We start from the raw sequence: 26,471 nt of genomic DNA on the forward strand, positions 1-26,471 counted from the left end.
TGAGGGATGATCTAACACAAAGCCCCATCAATTCAAGGTATTCTTGTACAGAAACCTCTACCAGGGATGATTTCTCTACTGTTGAAATACTTCTAGAGGGAAGGAACTCACTTGTCTTCTTTTTTTCTCCTACTGAACACGCCTAACTCCCAGACTTGTTTCTTATATATTTACTGTCATGATTGTTTCCTCCAGACATGTTAATGTCCCTTTTAAAATTCTGCATCGGGATGGAACATTGTGTCCCAGATGAGGTCTGACAATTCCAGAGGAAAAGGGGACAAAAATTTGAATCTGTTCATAATTTGCTGTTAATACTATAAGTCCCAGATGTGAGAATAGGCAACCAACCAGCAAACATTTTAGAAAAATAGAATATTGTGGGACTTTGCTATTTCCCTAAAGCATTACTATAATGATCCACAGGCTGCCATATTTCAATTCATTTGTCATCTTGGGTACCAACCTAATAGAACCAAAGCGAGATATCCAGTGATCCTAATACAGTTACATTATGTAAAAAAATAAGAACCACTTTTCCTAGTTTATTATTAGTATAAATCAAAGTTGAAAATTCTAACATGTTCACAAACAACAGAGAAAGAATTCTTGTTCATACTTCAGAGGTTCTGTTGAAAAAAACAGCCATTGACTGGGCAAGAGCCAGGTACCAAAGAGAGAAGAAACAAAAGAAAAATATGTAATCTTCCCTTTTCAAGGCCCATAATAGCTACATTATTCCTCAATTAAATATACATCTTCATTTTTAAAATTTTTGTCTAGATTATTGAAAATAGCGAAGATATGGTAGCAACCTAAGTGTCCATCAACATATAAATGGATAAAGAAGATGTAGTATACATATACAATGGAATATTACTCGGCCATAAAAAAGAATGAAATCTTGCCATTTGCAATAATATAGATGGACCTAGAGGGTATTACGCTAAGTGAAACAGGTCAGACAGAGAATGACAAATACTGTATGATTTCACTTATATGTTGAATCTAAAAAACAAAACAAACAAATATAATAAATCAGAAACAGACTCATAAATAGAGGACAAACTAGTGGCTGCCAGAGGGGAGGGGCGGATAAGGGGATGGGCAAAATAGGTGAAGGGGGACCCAGCTATACCACTACTGGGTATTTATCCAAAGAACTTGAAATAAACAATTCAAAGAGACTTATGTACCTCTATGTTCATTGCAGCATTATGCACAATTGCTAAGACGTGGAAGCAACCTACATGCCCATCAACTGATGAATGGATAAAGAAGATGTGGTATATATATATATACAATGGGATACTACTCAACCATAAGAAAAGACAAAATCATCCCATTGACAACAACATGGATGGAACTTGAGGGTATTATGTTAAGTGAGATAAGCCAGACAGAGAAAGACAAACACCGTATAATTTCACACATATGTGGAAGATAAACAAATACATGGTCAAAGAGAACAGATTAGTGGTTACCACAGGGGTAGGAGTTTGGGGCGTGGGCACGAGGGGTAAAGGGGCACATATATATGGTGACTGACAATAATGTACAACTGAAATTTCACAATGTTATAAACTATTATGACACCAATTAAAAAAATAGGTGAAGGGGATCAAGAGGTAAAAGCTTCCAGTTATAAAATAAATATGTCACAGAGACATAATGTACAACATAGGGAATATAGTTAATAATATCATAATAAAGTTGTATGGTAACAGATGGTGACCAGACTTACCGCAGTGATCATTTCGCAACATATAAAATATCAAATCACTATGTTGTACACCTGAAACTAATATAATATTGTATATCAATTATACTTCAATTAAAAAAAGAAAGAAAATTATAAAATGAAACTTTATCTAGCCAAAAAAGAAGTCTGAGATATGATCCCAGATGAACCAACCTTTAGAGCCAATTCATACGTGGCTGAACTCCAGATATCTCTTTCTGCCATTAACTGTTTAATATCACTCTCCATCCTCCCTCTTTGTAATGTATATAAGTCATGGTATTCTTCTACAATTCTAGAAGAAAAATTAAGAAACAGCTATATAGAGACATATTTTTTCAGAAAAAGAACATTGTCCTAAAATAGGCAATTTGTTCCTTTAAAACTCATCATAAGGTAATTATGGTATAATTGCTGGATATATCAATAACACTAATATACAGCGAAATAGAAGAAAAAATATTCACAGTTGATTTATAAATCTTACAAAAGTCTTCAAGTAAAAAGTTCAATATATTTTTTCCTGCTCTAAACACTTTTCATCATATTCTTTATTCACTAGAATTTTCACAAAATGGTATTTTAACTGTGTAACAACACTATATCTAACGAAAAATTCAGAATACAAGTAGCAGTAATATAGCAGTTTTATTGTTAAGCTTTTTTCTCATAGAATTAGGATTCTTTATTAAAGGCACAAAGCTCAATAATTGTGAGCCATTATATTTTTAAATCATATATAATTAATATGAGATTTAAAGAAATTCTCTACCAACCAAAAGCTTGAGTATAAAGTACCTTTTTCTTAACTATTTTTTCTTCATGTTTACCAGAACATGCCTTTTCCTTCTAACTTACACTGAAACTTCTCTTAGAATTAAAAGCCCTTCTAAAATTAAATACAAATGCAGAAGTTGTAAAGTAACTGGTAGCGTTTCACAAAGCTTTTGAAACCCTTCCTCCTATGGAATATTAACTTTGCTTTAAGAATTAAAGGCCGTGATGTAGAATTCTTCTGATTTCGATGAAAGCAAGGAACCACCAGCGTCAGTTCCTGAAGCCTCTTTCTTTTTTTTTTTTTCCTTCTGAGGAAGATTAGCCCTGAGCTAACATGTATTGCCAATCCTCCTCCTTTTTTTTTTCACTTTTTCTCCCCAAAGCCCCAGTAGATAGTTGCATGTCATAGCTGCACGTCCTTCTAGTTGCTGCATGTGGGACGCGGCCCCAGCATGGCCGGAGAAGCAGTGCGTCGGTGCGCGCCGGGGATCCAAACCCGAGCCACCAGTAGCGGAGCGCGCGCACTTAACCGCTAAGCCACGGGGCCGGCCCTGAAGCCTCTTTCTATTTGGAAGCTTCCACTTGTTCAAGGCAACTGAGAAAAAATTAATCACTCTAGGTGTCACCCAGGAGAATTCAACAAGCTATACCCTTAAGATCTGTGCATTTTACTGTCTGAAACAACCTCAATATCAAAAAGGGAATTAATTACCTTTGTTTATAATAGAAACAACCTCAATGTCCAACAACAAGGGATTGGCCAGATAAAATATCTGATGTAGCTCTATGATGAAAATATTCTGCAGCTAATTAAAGATCATGTTCTTAATACTTTGGTACACGGTAAAATTTTTCATATTATAACATAAAATGAGAAAACCCAAATGATAAAATTATATATTCAGGTTGATCTAATTTTTATAAAAAATATGTAGAAAAAGAAAAATATATCAAAATATTAATAGTAGTTAACTCTGAAAGAATTATGGATGCTCTTTATTTCCTTACTTATGTTTCTGTATTTTCCAAATTTTCAATAAAATAATCAGTAATAATGAATAATAATAATCAGAATAAAGTATTACTAAAAATTTCTAATCACACATTAAAAAATGAACTATCCCAATTCAGAACCATCAATTTTTTTTTTTTTTTTTGTGAGGAGGACTAGCCCTGAGCTAACATCTGATGCCAATCCTCCCCTTTTTTCTTGAGGAAGATTGGCCCTGAGCTAACATCTGTGGCCATCTTCCTCTACTTTATATGGGACGCTGCCACAGCATGGCTTGACAAGCAGTGCATCGGTACGCGCCCGGGATCCGAACCTGCGAACTCCGGGCCACCACAGCAGAGCGCGCACACTTAACCACTTGCGCCACCGGGCTGGCCCTCAGAACCATCAATTTTTAAAGAAAATGAGATTTCTTTCTCTCCTTCCTTCCCCTTCTCTCTGGCTTTAGAAGACGTTTTGTTCTTATAATGGACATTAGCACAAAAGAAGTTCTAGTTTATTTTTTTAATTCATTCAACAAATATCTGTTTAGTGCCTACCATACACCTGGTAGTGTTCAAAATGAAATAAAACAAAAAAACTTTTCCCTTATAAAGTTTTTTCAGAAGAGATAATAAACAAAAAAGTAAAACAATATATTAAGTAGTGATAGTGCTATGGATAAAAATAAGTCAGGGAAAAGGGATCGAGAGTATAAAGTATATTGCAATTTTAAATAGAGGGATCAGGAAAGACCTTACTGAGAAGACAACATTTGAGCAAAGGTCTGAAGGAAGGAGGGAAGAAGCTACACAGCTATCTGGGGGAGGAGGATTCCAGGCCCTGAAGTGGGAGCCTGCCTGGTATGTTCATGGAACAGCACAAAGACAAGCATGTCTAGAATAAAGTAGGAGAAGTCAGAGAAATTCTGGTAGGATTAGTCTTATAAACATTTTTTAAAAGCATGGCCTTTTACTGTAAGAGGGAGAGGTACTGAAGAATTTTGAGCAGAGAAATGACATTATTTGAGTCAAGTTTTCATAAATCACATTGGGTGGTGTGTGGAGAATAGACTATAGCAGTGTAAAGGCAGAAGTAAAAGGCCATTCAGAGGTTACTGCAATATCCCAGGCAAGAGATGAAGATGGCAGTAGTGAAAGTGGTGAAGATTCTACATATATAATGAAAGGAGAGTTGATAGAATTTGCTAACGGAGAGATGTGAGAGAAAGAAAGGGATCGAGGATGACGCCGAAGAAACTGGAAGGATGAAGTTGCCTTTAACTGAAATGGGAAAAGAGTGTGGAGGGAGTAGGTTTGAGGGTAAAAACAGGAATTCAGTTTGGGAATGTCAGGCAACTAAGTAGAAATGTTAAGGCCATTGGACATGTAAGTCTGGAATTCAGGGAGAAGATTGAAGCCGGATATATAAATTTGTGAGTTGAGAGTATAGAGATGATGGTATTTAAAGCCAGGAAACTGAATGGATTCACTTAGGAAGTGAATATAGATAGAGGAAAAATCCAAGGAATGAGCACTCCAATATTTAGAAATTGGTGAGATGAAAAGGAACCTGCAAGGGATATCAGTAAGAAGGAGCCAAGAGCAAAGTAGAAGGAAAACTAGGAGAGTATAATATGCTGAAAGACATTGGTTCAAGTAAGGGGAACTGGTCAATTATGACAAATGCTGCTGGTAAATCAAGTTAAACGAGAATTGAGAATTGACCTTTGGATTTAGCAATATGAAAATCACTGGTGCATGCAATGACAGGTGCATTTTGGTGGAGTGGTGGAGGTGAAAGCCTGACTGGAGTGGGTTCAAGTGATAATGGGAGGACAGGTAATGGAGATAATGAGTACGAAAACGTTCTGAAGAAGTTTACTGTAAGGGGAGCAGAGAAATGGGGCCATAGCTAGAAGGGGAGATGAGGTCCTGAGAGACTAGGGAGACTTTTTAGGGTTTTTTTTGGTTGTTGTTTTTAAGACGAGAGTAGTTATAGTATATTTGTATACTGATGAGACTAATCAGGTAGAGAGGGAAAAATTAATGGTACAGGATAAAGGGGGATTATTTGCTGAAAATACCTCAAGTAGGTAAGAGGGGATGTAATAGTACACAAATGGAGAGATTGGCCTTAAAAAGGAGGAAACAGTTCATCTCCAGTAAGAGAAGGGAAAATAGAATGTATGAGCACAGATGCAAGTGGGTGGCTAGATGTAGGGGTAAGAGATTGAGTTCTCTTCTGTTTGCTTCCACCTTTTAGAAAGCAAGGTCATCGGATCAGAAAGAAGATGGAGAGATAGTATTAGAGACATGATGATAGAAGACAAAGTATAGAACAGTTACAGACCAAGACAAGAAGGTGAATCAGCTACAGAAAACAGTAGTATATTCAGTGGGCAAAAAATGATCAAAGTACCCCTCTCATTCCAGTAAGGAATAAAATAGAATAAAAGTAAATATATTTTTGAATTTAGATGTTGTATACATTTGTGTTTTTCTTGACATTTAAAAAATATAGTTACTCTTCAACAAAATTTTTTAAAAAGCAGAGGACTATGCTGGATTAAAAGGGACATAAAACGGGATGCAATATGTGGTCCTAGATTGGATACTAGTTTGGACAACCCATGTAAAATATATATTAGGAATAACTGAGAAAATTTGAATATGACCTGGGTAATCTATGAAGTGAAAATTTACTAGGTAGAGATTGTTGACTAAAAAAAAAAAAAGGCTATATAACAATATATACAATACAATTTTGGTTTAAAAAATGCATGTGTGCACATGTACATAGAAACCAAATCCACAAGAATATATACTAAGGTATTTACAGCAGTAATCTATGGGTGGTGAGATTGTGATTTTTTTATTCATTTTTGCTTGTCTGTATTTTCTGATTTTCTTATAAGGCACAGGTACCGCTTCTGTGATAATATAACAATTTGTGTGTTTGTGTGTGTGTGTGAAAGAGAGGAAGATTAGCCCTGAGCTAACATCTGTTGCCAATCCTCCTCTTTTTGCTGAGGAAGACTGGCCCTGAGCTAACATCTGTGCCCATCTTCCTCTATTTTATGTGGGACGCCTGCCACAGCATGGCTTGATAAGCGGTGCATAGGTCCATGCCTGGGATCCGAACCTGCGAACCCCAGGCCACCAAAGCAGAGTGCGTGAACTTAACCACTACGCCACCTGGCCGGCCCCTAATAATATTATTATTATTATTTTTTTTTTAATTGATATTTTAATGGTTTCTAACATTGTGAAATTTTGGGTTGTACATTTTTGTTTGTCCATCACCCCATATATGACTCCCTTCACCCCTTGTGCCCACCCCCCACCCCCACTTCCCGGGTAACCACAGTCCAGTTTTCTCTGTCCATGTGTTGGTTTATATTCCACATATGAGTGAGATCATACAGTGTTTGTCTTTCTCTTTCTGGCTTATTTCACTTAACATAATACGCTCCAGGCCCATCCATGTTGTTGCAAATGGGACGATTTTGTCTTTTTTTATGGCTGAGTAGTATTCCATTGTATATATATACCACATTTTCTTAATCCAATCGTCAGTCGAGGGACACTTAGGTTGCTTCCACTTCTTGGCTATGGTGAATAATGCTGCAATGAACATAGGGGTGCATAAGCCTCTTTGGATTGTTGATTTCAGGTGCGTTGGATAGATTCCCAGTAGTGGGATGGCTGGGTCATAGGGCATCTCTATTTTTAATTCTTTGAGGAATCTCCATACCGTTTTCCATAGAGGCTGCACCAATTTGCATTCCCACCAGCTGTGTATGAGGGTTCCTGTTTCTCCACATCCTCTCCAACATTTGTTGTTTTTTGTCTTGGTGATTATAGCCATTCTAACGGGCGTGAGGTGGTATCTTAGTGTTGTTTTGATTTGCATTTCCCTGATGATTAGTGATGTTGAGCATCTTTTCATGTGCCTATTGGCCATCTGTATATCTTCCTTGGAGAAGTGTCTGTTCATTTCCTCTGCCCATTTTTTGATCGGGTTGTTTGTTTTTTTGTTGTTCAATTGTGTGAGTTCTTTATATATTATGGAGATCAACCCCTTGTCAGATGTATGTTTTGCAAATATTCTCTCCCAGCTGGTTGGTTGTTTGTTCATCTTGATTCTGATTTCATTTGTCTTATAAAAGCTCTTTAGTCTGATAAAGTCCCACTTGTTTATTTTTTCTTTAGTTTCCCTAGTCTGGGTAGGCATGTCATCCGAAAAGATTCCTTTAAACCCAATGTCAAATAGTGTGTTGCCTGTATTTTCTTCTATGAGTTTTATAGTTTCAGGTCTCACCTTCAGGTCGTTGATCCATTTTGAGTTAATTTTTGTGAATGGCGATAGCACATGGTCCACTTTCATTCTTTTGCATGTGGATGTCCAGTTTTCCCAACACCATTTATTGAAGAGACTTTCCTTTCTCCATTGCATGTCCTTAGCACCTTTGTCGAAAATTAGCTGTCCGTATATGTGTGGTTTTATTTCTGGGCTTTCAATTCTGTTCCATTGATCTGTGTGTCTGTTTTTGTACCAGTACCATGCTGTTTTGATTACTATTGCTTTGTAGTATGTTTTGAAGTCAGGAATTGTGATGCCTCCTGCTTTGTTCTTTTTCTTTAGGATTTCTTTAGCTATTCGGGGTCTTTTGTTGCCCCATATAAATTTTAGTATTCTTTTTTCTATTTCTGTGAAGAATGTCATTGGGATTCTGATTGGGATTGCATTGAATCTGTAGATTGCTTTAGGTAATATAGACATTTTAACTATGTTTATTCTTCCAATCCACGTGCATGGGATATCTTTCCATTTCTTTATGTCATCGTAGATTTCCCTCAATAATGTCTTGTAGTTCTCATTGTATAGGTCCTTCACCTCCTTGGTAAGATTTATTCCTAGGTATTTTATTCTTTTTGATGCAATTGTAAATGGTATTATCTTTTTGAGCTCTCTTTCTGTTAGTTCATTATTAGCATATAGAAATGCAACTGATTTTTGTAGATTGATTTTGTACCCTGCAACTTTGCTGTAGTTGTTGATTGTTTCTAACAGTTTTCCAACAGATTCTTTAGGGTTTTCTATATATACAATCATGTCATCTGCAAATAGTGAGAGTTTCACTTCTTCGTTACCTATTTGGATTCCTTTTATTCCTTTTTCTTGCCTAATTGCTCTGGCCAAAACCTCCAGTACTATGTTGAACAGGAGTGGTGAGAGTGGGCAGCCCTGCCTCGTTCCTGTTCTCAGAGGAATGGCTTTCAGTCTTTCCCCGTTGAGTATGATGTTAGCTGTGGGTTTGTCATATATGGCCTTTATTATGTTGAGGTACTTTCCTTCTATTCCCATTTTATTGAGAGTTTTTATCATAAATGGATGTTGTATCTTGTCAAATGCCTTCTCTGCGTCTATTGAGATGATCATGTGGTTTTTATTCTTTGTTTTGTTGATGTGATGTATCACGTTGATTGATTTGCGGATGTTGAACCATCCCTGCGTCTCTGGTATAAATCCCACTTGATCATGGTGTATGATCTTTTTAATATATTGTTGTATTCGGTTTGCCAATATTTTGTTGAGGATTTTTGCATCAATGTTCATCAGCGATATTGGCCTGTAATTTTCTTTCTTTGTATTGTCTTTGTCTGGTTTCGGTATCAGGGTGATGTTGGCCTCATAGAATGATTCAGGAAGTGTTCCATCTTCCTCTATTTTTTGGAATAGTTTGAGGAGGATGGGTATTAAATCTTCTTTGAATGTTTGGTAAAATTCACTGGAGAAGCCATCTGGTCCTGGACTTTTATTTTTTGGGAGGTTTTTGATTACTATTTCAATCTCTTTACTTGTGATTGGTCTATTCAGCTTCTCCATTTCTTCTTGGTTCAATTTTGGGAGGTTGTATAAGTCTAAGAATTTATCCATTTCTTCTAGATTGTCCAATTTGTTGGCATATAATTTCTCATAGTATTCTCTTATAATCCTCTGTATTTCCATGGTATCCGTTGTAATTTCTCCTCTTTCATTTCTAATTTTATTTACTTGAACCTTTTCTCTTTTTTTCTTAGTTAGCCTGGCTAAGGGTTTGTCTATTTTGTTTATCTTCTCGAAGAACCAACTCTTTGTTTCATTAATCCTTTCTACTGTTTTTTTGGTCTCAATATCATTTATTTCTGCTCTGATTTTTATTATTTCTCTCCTTCTGCTGGCTTTGGGCTTTGTTTGTTCTTCTTTTTCTAGTTCTGTTAGGTGTAATTTAAGGTTGCCTATTAGGGCTTTTTCTTGTTTGTTAAGGTGGGCTTGTATCGCTATGAGTTTCCCTCTCAGGACCGCTTTTGCTGCGTCCCATATGGTTTGATATGGCATGTTATCATTTTCGTTTGTTTCCAGATAGTTTTTGATTTCTCCTTTAATTTCATCAATGATCCATTGGTTGTTCAGTAGCATGTTGTTTAATCTCCACATTTTTGTCATTTTCCCAGTTTTTTTTTCCTGGTTCATTTCCAGTTTCATAGCCTTATGGTCTGAAAAGATGCTTGTTATGATTTCAATCTTCTTAAATTTATTGAGGCTTGCTTTGTTTCCCAACATATGGTCTATCCTAGAGAATGTTCCATGCACGCTTGAGAAGAATGTGTAGTCAGCTGTTTTTGGGTGGAGTGCTCTGTATATGTCTACTAGGTCCATCTCGTCCAGTTTTTCATTTAAGTCTAATATTTCTTTATTAACTTTTTGTCTGGATGATCTATCCATTGCTGTAAGTGGGGTGTTAAGATCCCCTACTATTATTGTGTTGTTGTTGATTTCTCCTTTTAGGTTTGTTAATAGTTGTTTTATGTACATTGGTGCTCCTATGTTGGGTGCATATATATTTATAAGTGATATGTCTTCTTGATGGAGTGTCCCTTTTATCATTATATATTTCCCTTCTTTGTCTTTCTTAACCTGTTTTATCTTGAAGTCTACTTTGTCTGATATGAGTATGGCAACACCTGCTTTCTTTTGTTTGCCATTAGCTTGGAGTATTGTCTTCCATCCTTTCACTCTGAGCCTGTGCTTGTCTTTAGTGCTAAGATGTGTTTCCTGAAGGCAGCATATTGTTGGGTCTTGCTTTTTAATCCATCCTGCCACTCTGTATCTTTTGCTTGGAGAGTTCAATCCATTTACATTTAGGGTAATTATTGAAATATGAGGGTTGAATGTTGCTGTTTTGTCACTTATTTTCTGGTTCTTTTGCATTTCCTTTGTTTCTTGTCCCATTTGTTTTGGACTGCCAATTCAGTTTGGTTGTTCTGTCTTATGATTCTCCTAGTTTTCTCTTTGTTTATCATATGTGGTTTTAATTTGATTATTTGTTTAGTGGTTACCTTGAGGTTTGGGCGAAAAATCTTCTGTATGAGATAGTCCATTATCTGATAGCCTCCTATTTCCTTATACTAAGTCAATTCAGTCACTTTCCTCTTCCCCTTCTAAGTTGCTCTTGTTATACCTTATTCTATCTTGTGTTGTGGCTGTGTGTTTACAGTGATGAGGTTAAATTTATTTTTGGTGAGTTTCTTCCTTTGATCTTTGAGTTTAGTATTTAAGTGGTTGCTAACCTATTCCGGTAAAGATCTACTATTTCTCTGATTTTGTCTACCTACTTTTCTCCTTACTCCAAGCTTTGTGTTCCCTTTCTCTTCTTGTTTTCAGGCCTGAGGGCCTTCTTGAGTATTGCTTGTAGTGGCGGTCTCGTGGCCATGAACTCCCTTAGCTTTTGTTTATCTGGGAGAGTTACTATTTCTCCATCATATTTGAAGGATATTTTTGCTGGATAGAGTATTCTTGGCTGAAAGTTTTTGTCTTTTAGTATTTTGAATATATCATTCCAGTCTCTTCTAGCCTGAAAAGTTTCTGTTGAGAAATCCGCTGAGAGCCTGATGGGAGTTCCTTTGTACGTTATTTTTTGTTTTTGTCTAGCTGCCCTTAATATTGTTTCTTTGTCGTTGACCCTGGCTAGTCTTACCACTAGGTGTCGTGGTGAAGGCCTTTGTCTGTTAATATATATAGGAGTCCTGTTGGCTTCGCTTACTGGTATTTCCTGCTCCTTCCCCAGATTTGGGAAATTTTCAGCTATTATTTCCTTGAATAGGCTCTCTGTTCCTCTTTCCCTCTCCTCTCCCTCAGGAATACCTATAATTCTTATGTTACATTTTCTGATAGAGTCCGATATTTCTCGGAGTCTCTCTTCATTTCTTTTTAGTCTTAGTTCTCTCTCTTCTTCCATCTGGAGTATATCTGTATTCCTATCCTCTAAAGTACTAATTCTTTCCTCCATATTGTCAGCTCTGTTCTTTAAAGATTCCAGATTCTCCTTTATCTCCTCCATTGTGTTCTTCATCTCCATCAGCCCTGATAGGTTTTTCTTTATGATTTCAATCTCTTTTGTGAAGAAACTCCTAATCTCATTTAATTGTTTGTCTGTGTTGTCTCGTATTTCGTTGAGTGTTTTTATGATAGCTATTTTGAAGTCTCTGTCATTTAGTTTATGGATTTCTGTGTCTTCGGGGTTGATTTCTGGGTGCTTGTCATTTTGTTTCTGGTCTGGTGATTTCATATATTTTTGCATTGTGGTTCCTGTGTTGGTTTTGATTTTCCTCATCCTGGAAGTCTCTGGTTGCAATTTCCACCTGCCGCCACTGTCTGGTGGTAAAGGGCTGTGTAGTCTAAGCCCCCTGCGCTCTGCCCCAGTTTTTCTGCTGCGATCCGCAGTTTTGTTTTGTTTTGTTTTGTTTCTTTTCCCCACTGCGATCCACGGGTCCAGTCCAGTTTATTCAGGTCTGCCTCGGACCGCTAGATCTGGTCGAGCTGCAGACTCCGGGTTGCGGGGAGGGGGGAGCTCTCTCTTTTGCCCTCTGGGTCCCTGACGTGGGAGGCTTCTCGTTTGCCCCTCTTTATCCGCTCTCTGGGTTGCTCAGATGTTGATGGTAGCCCTGTGGCTCCTCTGAGCCCTCTGTGCGGGAGTTTCCCGCTGGCTGAGAGAGCCCGAAGAGCTACAGTTTCCCGCCGAGGGCCGCCCCTCCCCCCTCTCTGGGAGCCGCGCGGACCGGATCGCTGATCTGATGGGGAGGGAGCGGAGTTCTCCTTACCTCTCCCCACTTCCTCCGGGGGCCCAGCACGTTCCGCTCTCAGATGTGCGGCAGTGTGGATCCCTCCACTCCAGCTTTTGACTGTCTGGGATTCCGTTGTTGGTCTGTGGCTGTTACTTTTGTTGTATTTTGTGGGGGAAGAATTCACGGGAAAGCTCACTCCGCCATGATGCTGACGTCACTCTATCTAATAATATTATTTTTAATCAATTAAATTTAAAAAAAGTTAAATGCAATCAGATATATCTTTTGATATACACCCAAGAACTTCTAGTCTAACAGAAAATGAGGGGCTGGCCTCGTGGCTTAGCGGTTAAGTGCGCGCGCTCCGCTGCTGGCGGCCCGGGTTCAGATCCCGGGCGCACACCGACGCACTGCTTCTCCGGCCATGCTGAGGCTGCGTCCCACATACAGCAACTAGAAGGATGTGCAGCTATGACATACAACTATCTACTGGGGCTTTGGGGGAAAAAAAGTAAATAAATAAAATTAAAACAGAAAATGAAATAGAGGTCTGCAAACTACAGCCTGTGGGTCAAATCCAGCCCACCACTTGTTTTTTTGTATAGTACATGAGCTGAGAATTTTACATTTTTAATTTTTTACATATTCAATTTTACTTTTTTATATTTTTTAATGGTTGAAAAAAACAATAGAATAAAAATATTTTTTATTGTCAATCATTTAGATTTATCTGTAGGAGAAAATCCAAGGGGAAAAGTATCTTTGTTTAAATTCAGGGGGGCCCTTCTAGTAATAGACATTATTATACCATTAACAAGCAGAGGGATTGCTTCCTATTTTCCTCTGACTCCTCTAAGAACTGCTCTTGGAATTTTTTTTTTTTTTGGCTTTAGAGTGGGGTCACTAGGATCCAGGCATTCTTTGAAGCAAAACCACTTAGAAACCAATATTTTGTGCTAAGGGAAGAAATATTACAGAAGAGCAAAAAGCTTGAATGTTTTTTTTTATAAATTTTGAGGGCACTGATAGTTTACATCAATTCAGATTTTATATTATGTGAACATAAATTCATAAAGCCACCTTGGTACAATTATAACTAACCAGGTCTAGTGACTGGTTATATTTTACACTTCTTTCAAAAAGGTAATGCCCTCACATATTTACTATCTAGATGCATACTGACGGAGAACATTGGGAAACATTCTTCAGGTGCAAGGACAATCCAAATGTTCATCAACTTCTGAAATAACGAGTGCACTCTACAAACTCAGTTCTAGAATACGAAATCAATAGGAAAGTGCAACTAGTTAGAGGGCTACTCAAAGCGTCATTTGATCATAACCAGCTTTTGATACATGAATATGTTATAAATTCAAATTTCAGTGTCAATAAATAAAGTTTTATTAAAACATAGCCATGTTGTCCTTGGCTCCTTTTGCACTACAATGGCACACATTACAAAAGCAGAGTTGACTGAGTAGTTGTATCAAAAACCATATCTCACCATCTAGCCCTTTAAAGAAAAAGTTTGCTAACCCCTGAAATAGAATAAAAACATTAAGACCATAATAGATTCACTAAAATCTAAAAAAGAACTAGACTCACACTACTAATTAGGAAAATGGAAACAAAGACCAGAGATCTTTTCATACCCATCATACTGATAAAAGATATGGGCAAAAGGGAAATCGCATATTCTGATGAGAGGATATACCGATACAACTACTTTGTGGAGTTATTTGGCAATATCTAGCAAGACAAGGCTGTGCATATCCTATGACCCTGTAATCCTACTCCTAGGTATACACCCCTGGAAAACTCTCACATCAAGAAAACATCTACAAGATATGTATTACAACAGTGCCTGGAGGAGTTAATATATGTAATGAATTTTATGTATATTAACTGTATTCATTAATATGTAATGAAAATTAGATATAATAACTCCTCTAGGCACTGTTGTAATAAAAAAACTTCAAATGTTTCTATAAAATTTTGTTTCTTAATATAAAATGTGAAGCAAGTATGACATAATGCTAACATTTGGTAACTCACTTGGCATTCTTTTCAGCATCTAAAAGAGCTTGTGCCAAATCCTTGTGAGCCTTCTCTGCTTCCTTTGTTAATTTCATATCATGTGCCCGAACCAGACACAGCTCCCTGAAACAGAGCAAAGAAATTTTATATTCATAATTGAAGACTTCCAAAAAGTTTCTACCCAGGAAGTCAGATTTATACTTAGGAATCTTCTCACTTATCACATGTACATCTCTTCCTAGTTTTTCCACCTTATAAACCAAATCAAGAAATCCAGCGTACATTTAGGTGGAATCTTGCCAGCTCTGGCAATGGAATAAATCTGGCTAGAAAAGGTAGAAAGAAGATGTGGGGGATCCTCTAGAATGGCATGAAGGCAGATGTTGACAGGCAAGGCCTCCAGGCTGCTCTATCCTACCCTCTGACATGCCTATCCTATCCTCTTCATTTTTGCCACTAAATATCTTGCCACAAGGTTAGATGATCACTAACCTTGATTGCAATATAATGCTTATTCTCTTTGGGATTTGAACCATAACATCCTAATCACGGCATTGCTCTGTAAACCTGATTAAGATAAACATCTCTATCTTGGAAGGAAGAACAAGAGTCTTTTCCCTATATATACACGGAGCCCTAGTTTTGTGTTAACCTGTGTAACTCATGTCTCTACATCTATACTGACATCTATATCCAGTCCTCTGTTCTCTTGCTAAACATGAAAAGGGAACAAAAGAATCCTCACCATTAACCACTCTGCTTTCCCTGAATATTTTTTACTCTCTTTAGAGACATGGCTTTGACTTTTGTTTTGGGTTAAAGATACTCAGTTTTTACCTGGTCAGTTCCTCAATAACATTCTTAAAATTGTACAATTCTTCTAAAATGCGCTGGTCCATCATTCGCTGAGTTACCAAGTCTTTGTAGAAGTCAATCATCTGCCGGGCAATTTGGTCAAGCATTTGTACATACCGCTCTCTGCATGAGAAAGAAGGAAAACAAGACATCATGCGGAAGAAAAAAGGAGCCAGAAAATATGTGAGAGAGAAAGTAATGTTAGGGAAAAAAATATTGAACATATCTTCACAAAAGATATGTGGGAAGAACAAGATAGAAAAAGAAAAGGATCTATTCCTGCCATGCTCATATAAGTGAATGAATTGTGGAGAATTTTAACCAGAGTCATAATTATTTGGAATATAATGTCTGAGATGTAAAACAAAATAAGGCCTTCTTTTATTTCTTCTTCTAAATCATAAACTCTATAAGGATATGAACCATGTCACAGAGTGCCTGGAATATAGTGGGATTTTTATAAATAGTTGAATTCATGAATAAAATCACTTTTCTCAAATCGACCAAAATGTAAAGAGACACCAACTGTTTAAAAAGAAACAAAGACCTTAAATACAAAGAAGTCATTTCTTTTGCTTCTGAATAAATCCAAACAAAATATTTGGAAATGATCACAGATGACAAATTACAAATACCATAGCTGAGCAGTCTTCATTTATATTAAAAGTGATCTAGGTATTATATCCTAAGCCTGAGACCCCAGAATTATAATATCTTTGAGTTGGAATGGTCATTTAGTTTAATGTCTCATGAACTGATAGAATTATACAGCCCTTGTTTAAACACTTAAAGTGACAGGGAGTTTATCCACTTAATATGCAGCTCATACATTGGGAAGTATCAATTTTAAAAACACCTTCTTGGCGGCCGGCCCCGTGGGGCAAGCGGTTAAGTGCACACGCTCCACTGCAGTGCCCCAGGGTTCGCCAGTTTGGATCCCAGGCGCGCACCAACACACCGCTCGTCAAGCCATGCTGCGGCAGCGTCCCTTATAAAGTGGAGGAAGATGGGCATGGATGTTAGCCCAGGGCCGGTCTTCCTCAGCAAAAAGAGGAGGATTGGCAGATGTTAGCTCAGGGCTGATCTTCCTCACAAGAAAACCAGCTTCTTTAGGACTTCCCCTATTGGCAATATAGGGACAAAATACTCTGAAGGGCCTTCCCATTATAAGACAACTATATCCGTGATAGAGCACACTTCTTGAAGCATTACTGGGCTCACAGGAAGAAACAGAAGTCTCTACGGATGAAAAACAAAAACAGCAAACAAAATACAATAAGCCAAGAATGGAGTGGGAGGTGGTATGCAGTAATTCACTATGCAAACCCAAGGTCAGGGTTGCCTCAGTAAAAATACCAATGCTGGGTCCCAGAGACTAAATCTCGAGTCCACTTCCAAGTGGGAGACCTGAGTATAGGACAACTGCATAAAGCCAGGATTCCAGAAGGGAGAAAATGCAAATCCTCTCTTCAGGAATCATCCACGATTTATACCCTGAGGATTTCATAATTAAGATTAGCCAAGGGCCGGCCCCATGGCTTAGCGGTTAAGTGCGTGCGCTCCGCTGCTGGCGGCCCGGGTTCGGATCCCAGGCGCGCACCGACGCACCGCTTCTCCGGCCATGCTGAGGCCGCGTCCCACATACGGCAACTAGAAGGATGTGTAGCTATGACATACAACTATCTACTGGGGAAAAATAAATAAATAAAATTAAAAAAAAAAAAAAGATTAGCCAAATATTAGCTACACAAGCAAAGATTGCAAAATATTCATGTAAATAAACCATCATGAATGAGACTCAGAAGAAACAACAAACAGTAGATTTTAGATACTAATGGTCTTCATATATCAGGCTTATCAGATTTAGAATATAAAACTATGCATAAAATGTTTAAGAAATAAAAGATGGACTCTAAAAATAAATAAGCAACAAAACAAATATGATGAGAGAGATGGAAACAAACCAATAGAACTCTTCAGGGGAAAATACAATCATTGAATTGTAAAACTCAGCAGATGGGTTATAGCAGAATAGATATAGCTAAAGACGGTATTAATGTCCTGGAAAAAATTACCCAGAATGCAGCATACAGACAAGGAGATGGAAATTATGAAAAAGAGATTAAGAGACAAAGAACATAGAATGAAAATGTCATATAAATCTAATCAAAGTTCCAGAAAGAGAAAACAGAGAGAATGGAGAACAGACATTCATCAAAGACATCATCATTGATAATTTCCCAAAACTTATGCAGAACATTAACCTATACATAGGATTGTGGTATAGATATAGGTATAGGAAATATAAAAAGAAATCCAGAGGAACTAAATTTACTCTTCTGCCTGAAATAACAACAAAAAAAAGACAAAGTATGTGAAACAACAATTTTCAAGACACTGGAAATCAGGCAACGAAAGAAATTGATCCCTGAGAGACCAGAAATAAATAAAGTAAGCCCTATGATTGCTCCAACTTACTGACTTGAGAGAGTTTTGAGGCCATAGCACAAGAAGAGGGAACCAAGGAGGAGCCTAGTGGACTCCTTGAGTTAAGGAGACAGAGCAAAGAGCCTAGAGAGATGAAAGCAGCTAGAGTTGAGAGGACAGAGTATCAGAGAGAAAAGAGCTACACAGAGAAAGAACTCTAGAGCTCTGCAGAGGGTCCCCCTCAAGTATTCAGCTAAGTAATGATCAGGGCATAAATGTGAAGAAACTACCTGAGACCAGGGAAAGAACCATTTGAAAAGATGAGAGGTAAGAGTGCCCAGCACTCACACATGGCTCAAAATAGTGCCTGTTCCAACTAGCTAGACTGGAAAACTCATGATTCATAGGCATTAGATATAGTACAAAGAAAAGTCTTGCCTCGGTATGCAGAAATAATTAGCCCTAAAGTGAGCACTGTTCTGGACCCACCTAAAGACCCAAAAGGATCAAACTGTTTTCAAGTAACTTAATTGTGTCCTAGAACAAAGCTCAACAATATTTTTAGAAATACAAAAATATATAGCATCCACTAAGGTAAAATTCACAATGTCTGTCATTCAATCAAAATTACCAAGCCTGCAAAGAAGCAGGAAAACACCTATGAGGAGAAAACTCAATCGAAACTGACCCAGAACTGGCATAAATGTTAGAATTAACAGACAAGGACATTAAAAGTTATCATACCTATATTCCACATATTCAAAAAATTATATAATGACATGGAAGATATTTTTAAAAGATCCATATTGAGCTTCTAGAGATGAAAACTGCAGTGTCTGAGATGAAAACATCATTGGGTAGGATTAAAAACAGATTAGATATTGCAGAAGAAAAGATTAGTGAACTTGAAGATATAGCAATAGAAACAATCCAAAATGAACAGAAAAAGAGGAAAAAACACAAGAAAAAATGTCCAAAACATCAGTGATCTGTGGGACAACTTCATTATTAGTCGCCTGATATCTGTGTAAATGGACTCCCCCAGAAAGGGGGCATGGAAGAAAAAATACTTGACAAAAAACTAGCCAGAAAACGTCCGTATTTGATGAAAAATATAAACTCACAGATCCAAAAATCTCAATGAAAACCAAGGACAAGAAACACTAAGAAAACTACACCAAGGCACATCATAATCAAATTGCTCAAAAGCAATGATATGGTTCCCAGAACTTAATGAATTCCACAAAATAATGGTCAGGAAACATTTCAGTAGTTTAAAATTCAGGTGAGAGTAAAGAAACCAGTCTGAAAAGACTACATACAGTATGATCCCAACTATATGATATTCTGGAAAAGCAAAAAGTATAGAGACAGTAAAACGATCAGTGGTTGCCAAGGATTCAGGGGGATAGAAATGGAGGGAGATAAACAGGTGATGCACAGGGGGTTTTTAGGGCCATGAAACTATTCTGTATGTTACTGTAAAGGTGGTAATACTGTATGATACCATATTTTGAAATCAACATTGACCAATTAGTGTGCTTAGTATATTTGACTAAGAAAACTTGAAAGAACTGGGGATGCTTAGCCTGGATAAGAGAATGCACAAGAGGGAAGACAAAATGGCTGTTTTCAAATATTTAAAGAGCTATAAGGTGAAAGAAAGAATAGACTTATCCTGAGTATTTCCAGAGTACAAAATTAGGATTAGTGGGTAGAAGTTATAGTAAGGTAGATTAATTTAAAAATTTTATTATGTGAAATTTGATACACAAAGGAAAAGGTGCAATGTAAATGAGGAATCACCATGATGAAATGACTATCTGTGAACATTTTATAACTTTTTTACTGAGATATAATTTACATGCCATAAAATTCTCCCCTTTTAAAGCTTATAGTACTGTTTAGTATATTCACAAAGTTGTGCAACCATCAGCACTATCTAACTCCAGAGTATTTCCATCATCCCCCAAAAAAACCCTTAATGGTGCCCATTAGCAGTCACTCTCCACTCCTCTTTATCCCAGTCCCTGGCAACTACTAGTCTATTTTCTGTCCGGATTTGCCTCTTCTGGACATTTCATATAAATGGATTCATATAATATCTGACCTTTTGTATCTAGCTTCTTTCATTTAGTATAATGTTTTCAAATTTCATCCATGTTATATCATGTATCAGTACTTCATTCCTTTTTATGGTCAAAAAATATGCATTTGTCAAAACACATAGAACAGTACAATACAAAGAATAAACCTTAATATAAACTATAGACTTTAGTTGATAATAATATATCAATATTGGTTCATTCATTATAACAAATATACCACATTAATACAAGATGTTAATAAGGAGGGAAACTGTACATGGAGGAGAGAGGGGTATAAGGAAACTCTGTATTATCTGCTCATTTCTTATGTAAATCTAAAACTATTCCAAAGAACAAAAACCTTTTATTTTTAAAAAGAAAGTCAGGTGAGCACATTTTTTAAAAAATGAACAGGCAAGTAAAATACAGAAATATTAAGTATATATATTTTTTAATTCATTAAAAAATATGTAAATATAAAACTATATATATACGACAAAAGATTAGCTCCTAGGATATATAAAGAACTCATAAATCTCAATAATAAAAGGACAAACAACCCAAGTTAAAAATAGGCAAAACGTGAACAGATATTTCAAATATATATATGGTAAATAAGCTCATGAAAAAGTGCTCAACATCTTTAGTTGGCAGAGAATTGCAAGTTAAAACCATAATGACATACTAGTACACACCAGAATGGCCAAAATTAAAAAGACTTATAAAACCAAATGTTGGCAAAAATATGGAGCAACCAGAACTCTCATACATTATTAGTGAAAGTATATAACAGTACAACCACTTCAGGAAAAGGTATGACAAGTTCTTACAAAAATTCACAAAAAGATTCATACAAGAATGTCTGTGGTAGCTTTATTCATAATAGCCCAAAACTGGAAACAAACCAGCGTCCAATTGATAGGAGAAGGGATAAACAAAGTGGTTTTTGTTCCATTCATACAATGGAATACTACTCAGCAATAAAAAGGAAAAAACCCCCAATACATGGAACAACATGGATGAATCTCAAAAACATGCTATGTGAAAGAAGCCTTACATAAAAGAGTACATACTATATGATCCCATTTATATGAAGTTCCCAAATAGGCGAAACTAATCTAAGATGGAAAAAAGTCAGAACCTCTGGAGAAGTGGGGTGGGCTTTGACTGGAAAAGAGGATTAGGGAACTCTGTGGGGTGATGGTAATACTCCATATCTTGATAAGGGTTTGTGTTATATAAGTATATGTATTTGTCAAAAGTCAATAAATGCAGACAAGATTCGTGTATTTCAGTATATGTAAATTTTATTAAAAAAAGAAAAAAAGGCAAACAACGAATTCTGGTTAATGATATACATGCTGAAGTATGTAGGGGGAAATACACTGATGTCTGCAATTTACTTTGAAGTGCATGAAATTGGTGGATGGATAGAAGGATGGCTAGATGGACAGACAAGCGATAAAGCAAGTAGAGTGAATTTTTTGTGTGTGTGTGAAGAAGATGAGCCCTGAGCTAACATCCATGCCAATTCTCCTCTTTTTTTTTGCTGAGGAAGACCAGCCCTGAGCTAACATCTATTGCCAATCCTCCTCCCTTTTCCCCCCCTTCTCCCCAAAGCCCCAGTAGATAGTTGTATGTCATAGTTGCACATCCTTCTAGTTGCTGTATGTGGGATGCCGCCTCAGCATGGCCAGACAAGCGGTGCATCGGTGCATGCCCGGGATCCGAACCCGGGCCGCCAGTAGTAGAGCATGCGCACTTAACTGCTAAGCCACGGGGCTGCCCCCTAGAGTAAAATATTAATGGCAGAATCTAGATGGTGAGTATACGCACGCCCACAGTAAAATTCTTTCAATTTTTATGGGAATTTGGAAATTTCCATAATAAAATATTGGAAAAAATAAAAATAACAACTGAAAGAAAGTCAGGTGCCTGCATCCAAAGATATTTACAGTGTCAACCAAAAAGAATTTACAGCAGCAGCCCGATTTCCACGTAATCTGAGAGTCTTGTTCAGCTCATACCCAACCTGGCAGTTATTTTTTCCCCTATAAAAAACAGTTATTATGGGGGCCGGCTCGGTGGCACAAGCGGTTAAGTGCGGTGCACTCCGCTGCGGCAGCCCGGAGTTTGCCGGTTTGGATCCCTGGCGCGACACCCCGCTTGGCAAGCCATGCTGTGGCGGCATCCCATATAAAGTGGAGGAAGATGGGCATGGATGTTAGCCCAGGGCCAGTCTTCCTCAGCAAAAAAACAGGAGGATTGGCAGATGTTAGCACAGGGCTGATCTTCCTCACACACACACACACACACACACACACACAAAACAGTTATTATGCAACTGTTTCATATGAAACCCTCCTTCTGCAGCCACAGGTCTCAAAGGCAGTTGCATGAAAAGCAGAGACACACACAAGCTGATGAGATGGCACTCAATGAGACCTACAGCAGAAAGCTACAGTAACATGCAAACAGAGAGAGGAGCTTAGAGGCTGATATCAAGTATTTCCAGAGCACACATGGGGTAACCATTTACTGGGGACGTCTATTGGGTCCCCACAACAATCTTGTGAAGCAGGTAGGACTCTGTAAGATACCAGGCTCAGGACAACGAAAGTCTTCCTCTTTGAAGGTGGGCTCTGGACCTTTAAAAGAGCTCCTAACACAACAAAATGCTGGCCGCTAGTTTATTTTGGACCTATTGAGTGTTTCACCATTTCACAAACACATCATGAATGTTTGCAGCAATCATCCTGAAATCTCATGGCTTATTCTCACCTACTTTGTATTCTTGACTCCAACTTTACCCTATTCTAAATCCTTGGCTTTCAAGCCTACTCTGATACTATCTCTGGCACTTTGGAGTTAGTATTTTTGTCTCCCTAGTGTCTGACTCAACTTTTCTTAAAGGATTTTGGCTTTGACTTGCCTGCCTGTCTCTCTTTGTTTAGACTTCCTGGGATAGGACCCCGCCCTATTGTGGGCCATAGAAGCTAACTCCTGATATCAGCTGTTATACCCACTCATACCTGTTCCTCATGAGGGGAAGGTTTGGATACACTGTTAGTCATCTAGTTCCTTTGCCATGCCTTCCTCATCTATCCCTCCTGGCTTTGTTCTTAGCTTAACAATGCATACTTTAGTTGTCCCTATCTTCATTCTAATTTGACATTCTCCAGCTCTTGATGGTATTCCAACAACTTACTCCTTAGTACTCCTTAGTACCTAACCTTGACCAGTCTCTTATTTAATGGCTTTGCTTCTAGTTTCTCAGCACCGTCAGATAGGAGGACTCAGCTTACATAAATCAGATGGTGGGCAAATAGGGCAAATTTATATTATTAATTCCCTCTCAGGAGAAACAGATATTCAGAGAGATCTAATAATTTGCCTATGGATCCATGGCAAGTAAGCTGCAGATATGTAATCTGAACCCAGTGTTCTAATTCTACTATTCCTTTCAGCTTTTTGGAAAGTACTATAGTCATGAGAAGAAGAATTATAGTAACAATAGTAATTATCATCATCTATAATAATTATATGTATTGAGCACCTACTCCTGTGCTCTCATTTAAACCTTACCACAATCCTATAAAGCATCTTAGTGCTTGACACAGAGTAGACACTCAATAAGTATTATTGATGAATGAACAAACAGACAAATTAAAATTTTCACAGTAGCTATTATCTTCATTTAAAGATGAGAAAACTAAGGCCCAGACTTTTACCAAGGTCACACATCTAGACGATGATTTGAAACCAGATTGGTCTGTCTCCAGAATCTACGCTCTTTCCACTATGTCACATAGCACTTCACTCCCAATCATAAAAGAATATGGCATCAAACATTCCAACTGAAATCACCTTAAGGAAGATCTCAACTATTATATGTTTACTATAGAAAATATAATAGTAATACAATTAGGTTCCTTATTATCAACAGAATAGAGAAGTGTACTTTTGTGATTTTTCTCAAAAGCAGATATAAACATAATTCTAATATAAAATTCAATAGGAAACTGGGATACTCCCATAACAGCTCTAACCTGATTTTAGACAGTAGTTCTCCCCTATCTGCACAGTCCACACTGACTTGTCGAATGAGTTCATGAAATACTGTATTGTAAATGGTTTGTTCCTTCTTCAATATATGTAGTAGTTTGTGCATCTGGCAGAAGATAATTAAGATAATCAGTATTTATTACAGTCTTGTCAGTAAAAACCATTTTAGGTGGTAAGCACCCTGCATGTGAATAAGTTTTAGAAACACCTTGATTGGGCCGGCCCCGTGGCTTAGCGGTTAAGTGTGCAAGCTCCGCTACTGGCGGCCCGGGGTTCGGATCCCGGGCGCGCACCAATGCACCGCTTCTCCGGCCATGCTGGGGCCGTGTCCCACATGCAGCAACTAGAAGGATATGCAACTACGACATACAACTATCTACTGGGGCTTTGGGAGGAAAAAAAAAAAGGAGGAGGATTGGCATAGATGTTAGCTCAGAGCTGGTCTTCCTCAGCAAAAAGAGGAGGATTGGCACAGATGTTAGCTCAGGGCTGATCTTCCTCACAAAAAAAAGAAACACCTTGATTAATTTATTTGACTTACATTTTCCTTTATCAATATATATACAAAAATGATACATTATTTTTAAAAACCTATGTCTAATCATGTACCTCTTTATATGATGCACTTGAGAAGGTCACAATATCACTTCTATGTTGTCCCTGGCAAAAATACAAAACCTGAATCTAATCATGAGTACACATCAGACAAACCAAAATTGAGGAACATTCTACAGAATAACTGGCCTGTGCACATCCAAATATCAAGGTCAAGAAAAACAAAAAACTGTTTTTTAAACTTGTCTAAAGGAACATGACAGGGGCCAGCCTGGTGGCTAGCGGTTAAATTTGCGCACTCCACTTCGGCAGCCCGGGGTTCACAGGTTCGGATCCTGGGCACAGACATATGCACCGCTTATTAAGCCATGCTGTGGCAGCCGTCCCACATATAAAATAGAGGAAGATGGGAACAGATGTTAGACCAGAGACAATCTTCCTCAGTAAAAAGAGGAGAATTGGCAACAGATGTTAACTCAGGGCTAATCTTCCTCAACAAAAAAATTAAAAAATAAAAAATAAAGGAATATGACAACTAAAAGCATTGTGTGATCCTGGGATCCTGAAATAGAGAAGAAAAAATAGCTATAAAAGCCATTATAGGGACAATTGATAAAATTTGCAATCTGAATATGGACTATATTCATAATACTATCATACCAATGTTAAATTTTCTGATTTTGATGACTGTATTATGGATATGTAAGAGAATGTCCTTATCCATAGGAAATATACTCTGAAATGTTTGGTGGTAAAGAGGCATGATGTCGTCACCTTCCTTTAAAATGGTTCAGAAAAAATTATATAGAGAGAGGGAGAGAGAATGATAAATCTAATAGGGAACAATGTAAAAAATTGGTGAATCTGGGTAAAGGTTATATAGGACTGCCTTATATCAAACTTGTCTATTTCAAGTTTCAAATCTATAAAAATAAAAACTTACAAAACAAAAAAGAAATAGCCCTCGTAAAGAAAAAAATCGCTCTATGTAAGACTGAAAAAGTTCTTTCATTAAGTACAAAATAAAAATTATAAGTGGTAAGAAAGCATGGTTTAATTGGCAGTGTTTTTTAGTGGTACATAAAGTAATAAGGGTCTTATAATCAATGGTGCCTTATATTCAATGAAATACAGTAATAATAATACTAACAATTAATTATACCGTGTTTACCACATGTTCTAAGCCCTTTACATTTATTATGTCATTTAATCTCCACAACAACCCTATGAGGTAGATATTATTATTATCTCTAATTTACAGATGAGGAAATTAAGGCACAAATACATTAAATGCCTTGCCCAAGGTCACCAGCTAATAAATGGCAGGGCCAGGATTCCAATCCAGGCATTCCACCTCGAGTGCATGCTCTTCACCACTAGGTTACACTGATCTTTGCAATTACCTTGGTTGGCCCTGTATATTCCTGATTTTCCACACCAGCTCTCTCTAGCATAGTATCCATCACGTCATTCAGCTGGACCACTTCTACTCTTTTATTAGGTTTCCTAAAAGATTAAGGTGGCAGATTTATGTAATTAGTGTTACAAAAAATAGATCATCCTCAAATGGCAAAAAGATTATTTATAAAGAAAATGTATATACTATGGAATATTAATCGTATTTTAAAGCATTAGACCTGTATGTACTGATCTAGTGAGATATCAGTAATATAGTAAAAAAAGAAAACAAGAAAAATGCAAAGAGTATGATCCTCTTTTTCGTAAAAGAAAATAATGCTCCCCCCCACAAAAATTCTATACACCTATTGTGTAGGATTGTAAGAACACAGAAAAAATGTGGGGAGATAAACACCAAGCTGTTAATA

The 26,471-nt window shown here is 37.3% G+C and overlaps 1 protein-coding gene across 1 annotated transcript in view; it reads right to left on the reverse strand.

The window, feature by feature from the left end:
* AXDND1 (axonemal dynein light chain domain containing 1) overlaps nt 1-26,471 on the reverse strand; it is a 105,422-nt gene that overhangs the window by 64,250 nt on the left and 14,701 nt on the right. Inside the window, exons 8-12 of the mRNA XM_058539964.1 lie at nt 26,049-26,151; nt 24,075-24,196; nt 15,494-15,634; nt 14,675-14,779; nt 1,916-2,036 (exon numbers count right to left, since the gene is read on the reverse strand). Coding sequence (XP_058395947.1) covers nt 1,916-2,036; nt 14,675-14,779; nt 15,494-15,634; nt 24,075-24,196; nt 26,049-26,151 — 592 coding nt within the window. The remainder of the gene's footprint in view (nt 1-1,915; nt 2,037-14,674; nt 14,780-15,493; nt 15,635-24,074; nt 24,197-26,048; nt 26,152-26,471) is intronic.

The sequence above is a fragment of the Diceros bicornis genome, chromosome 4 (genome assembly GCF_020826845.1).
Source record: "Diceros bicornis minor isolate mBicDic1 chromosome 4, mDicBic1.mat.cur, whole genome shotgun sequence".
NCBI lineage: Eukaryota > Metazoa > Chordata > Mammalia > Perissodactyla > Rhinocerotidae > Diceros > Diceros bicornis.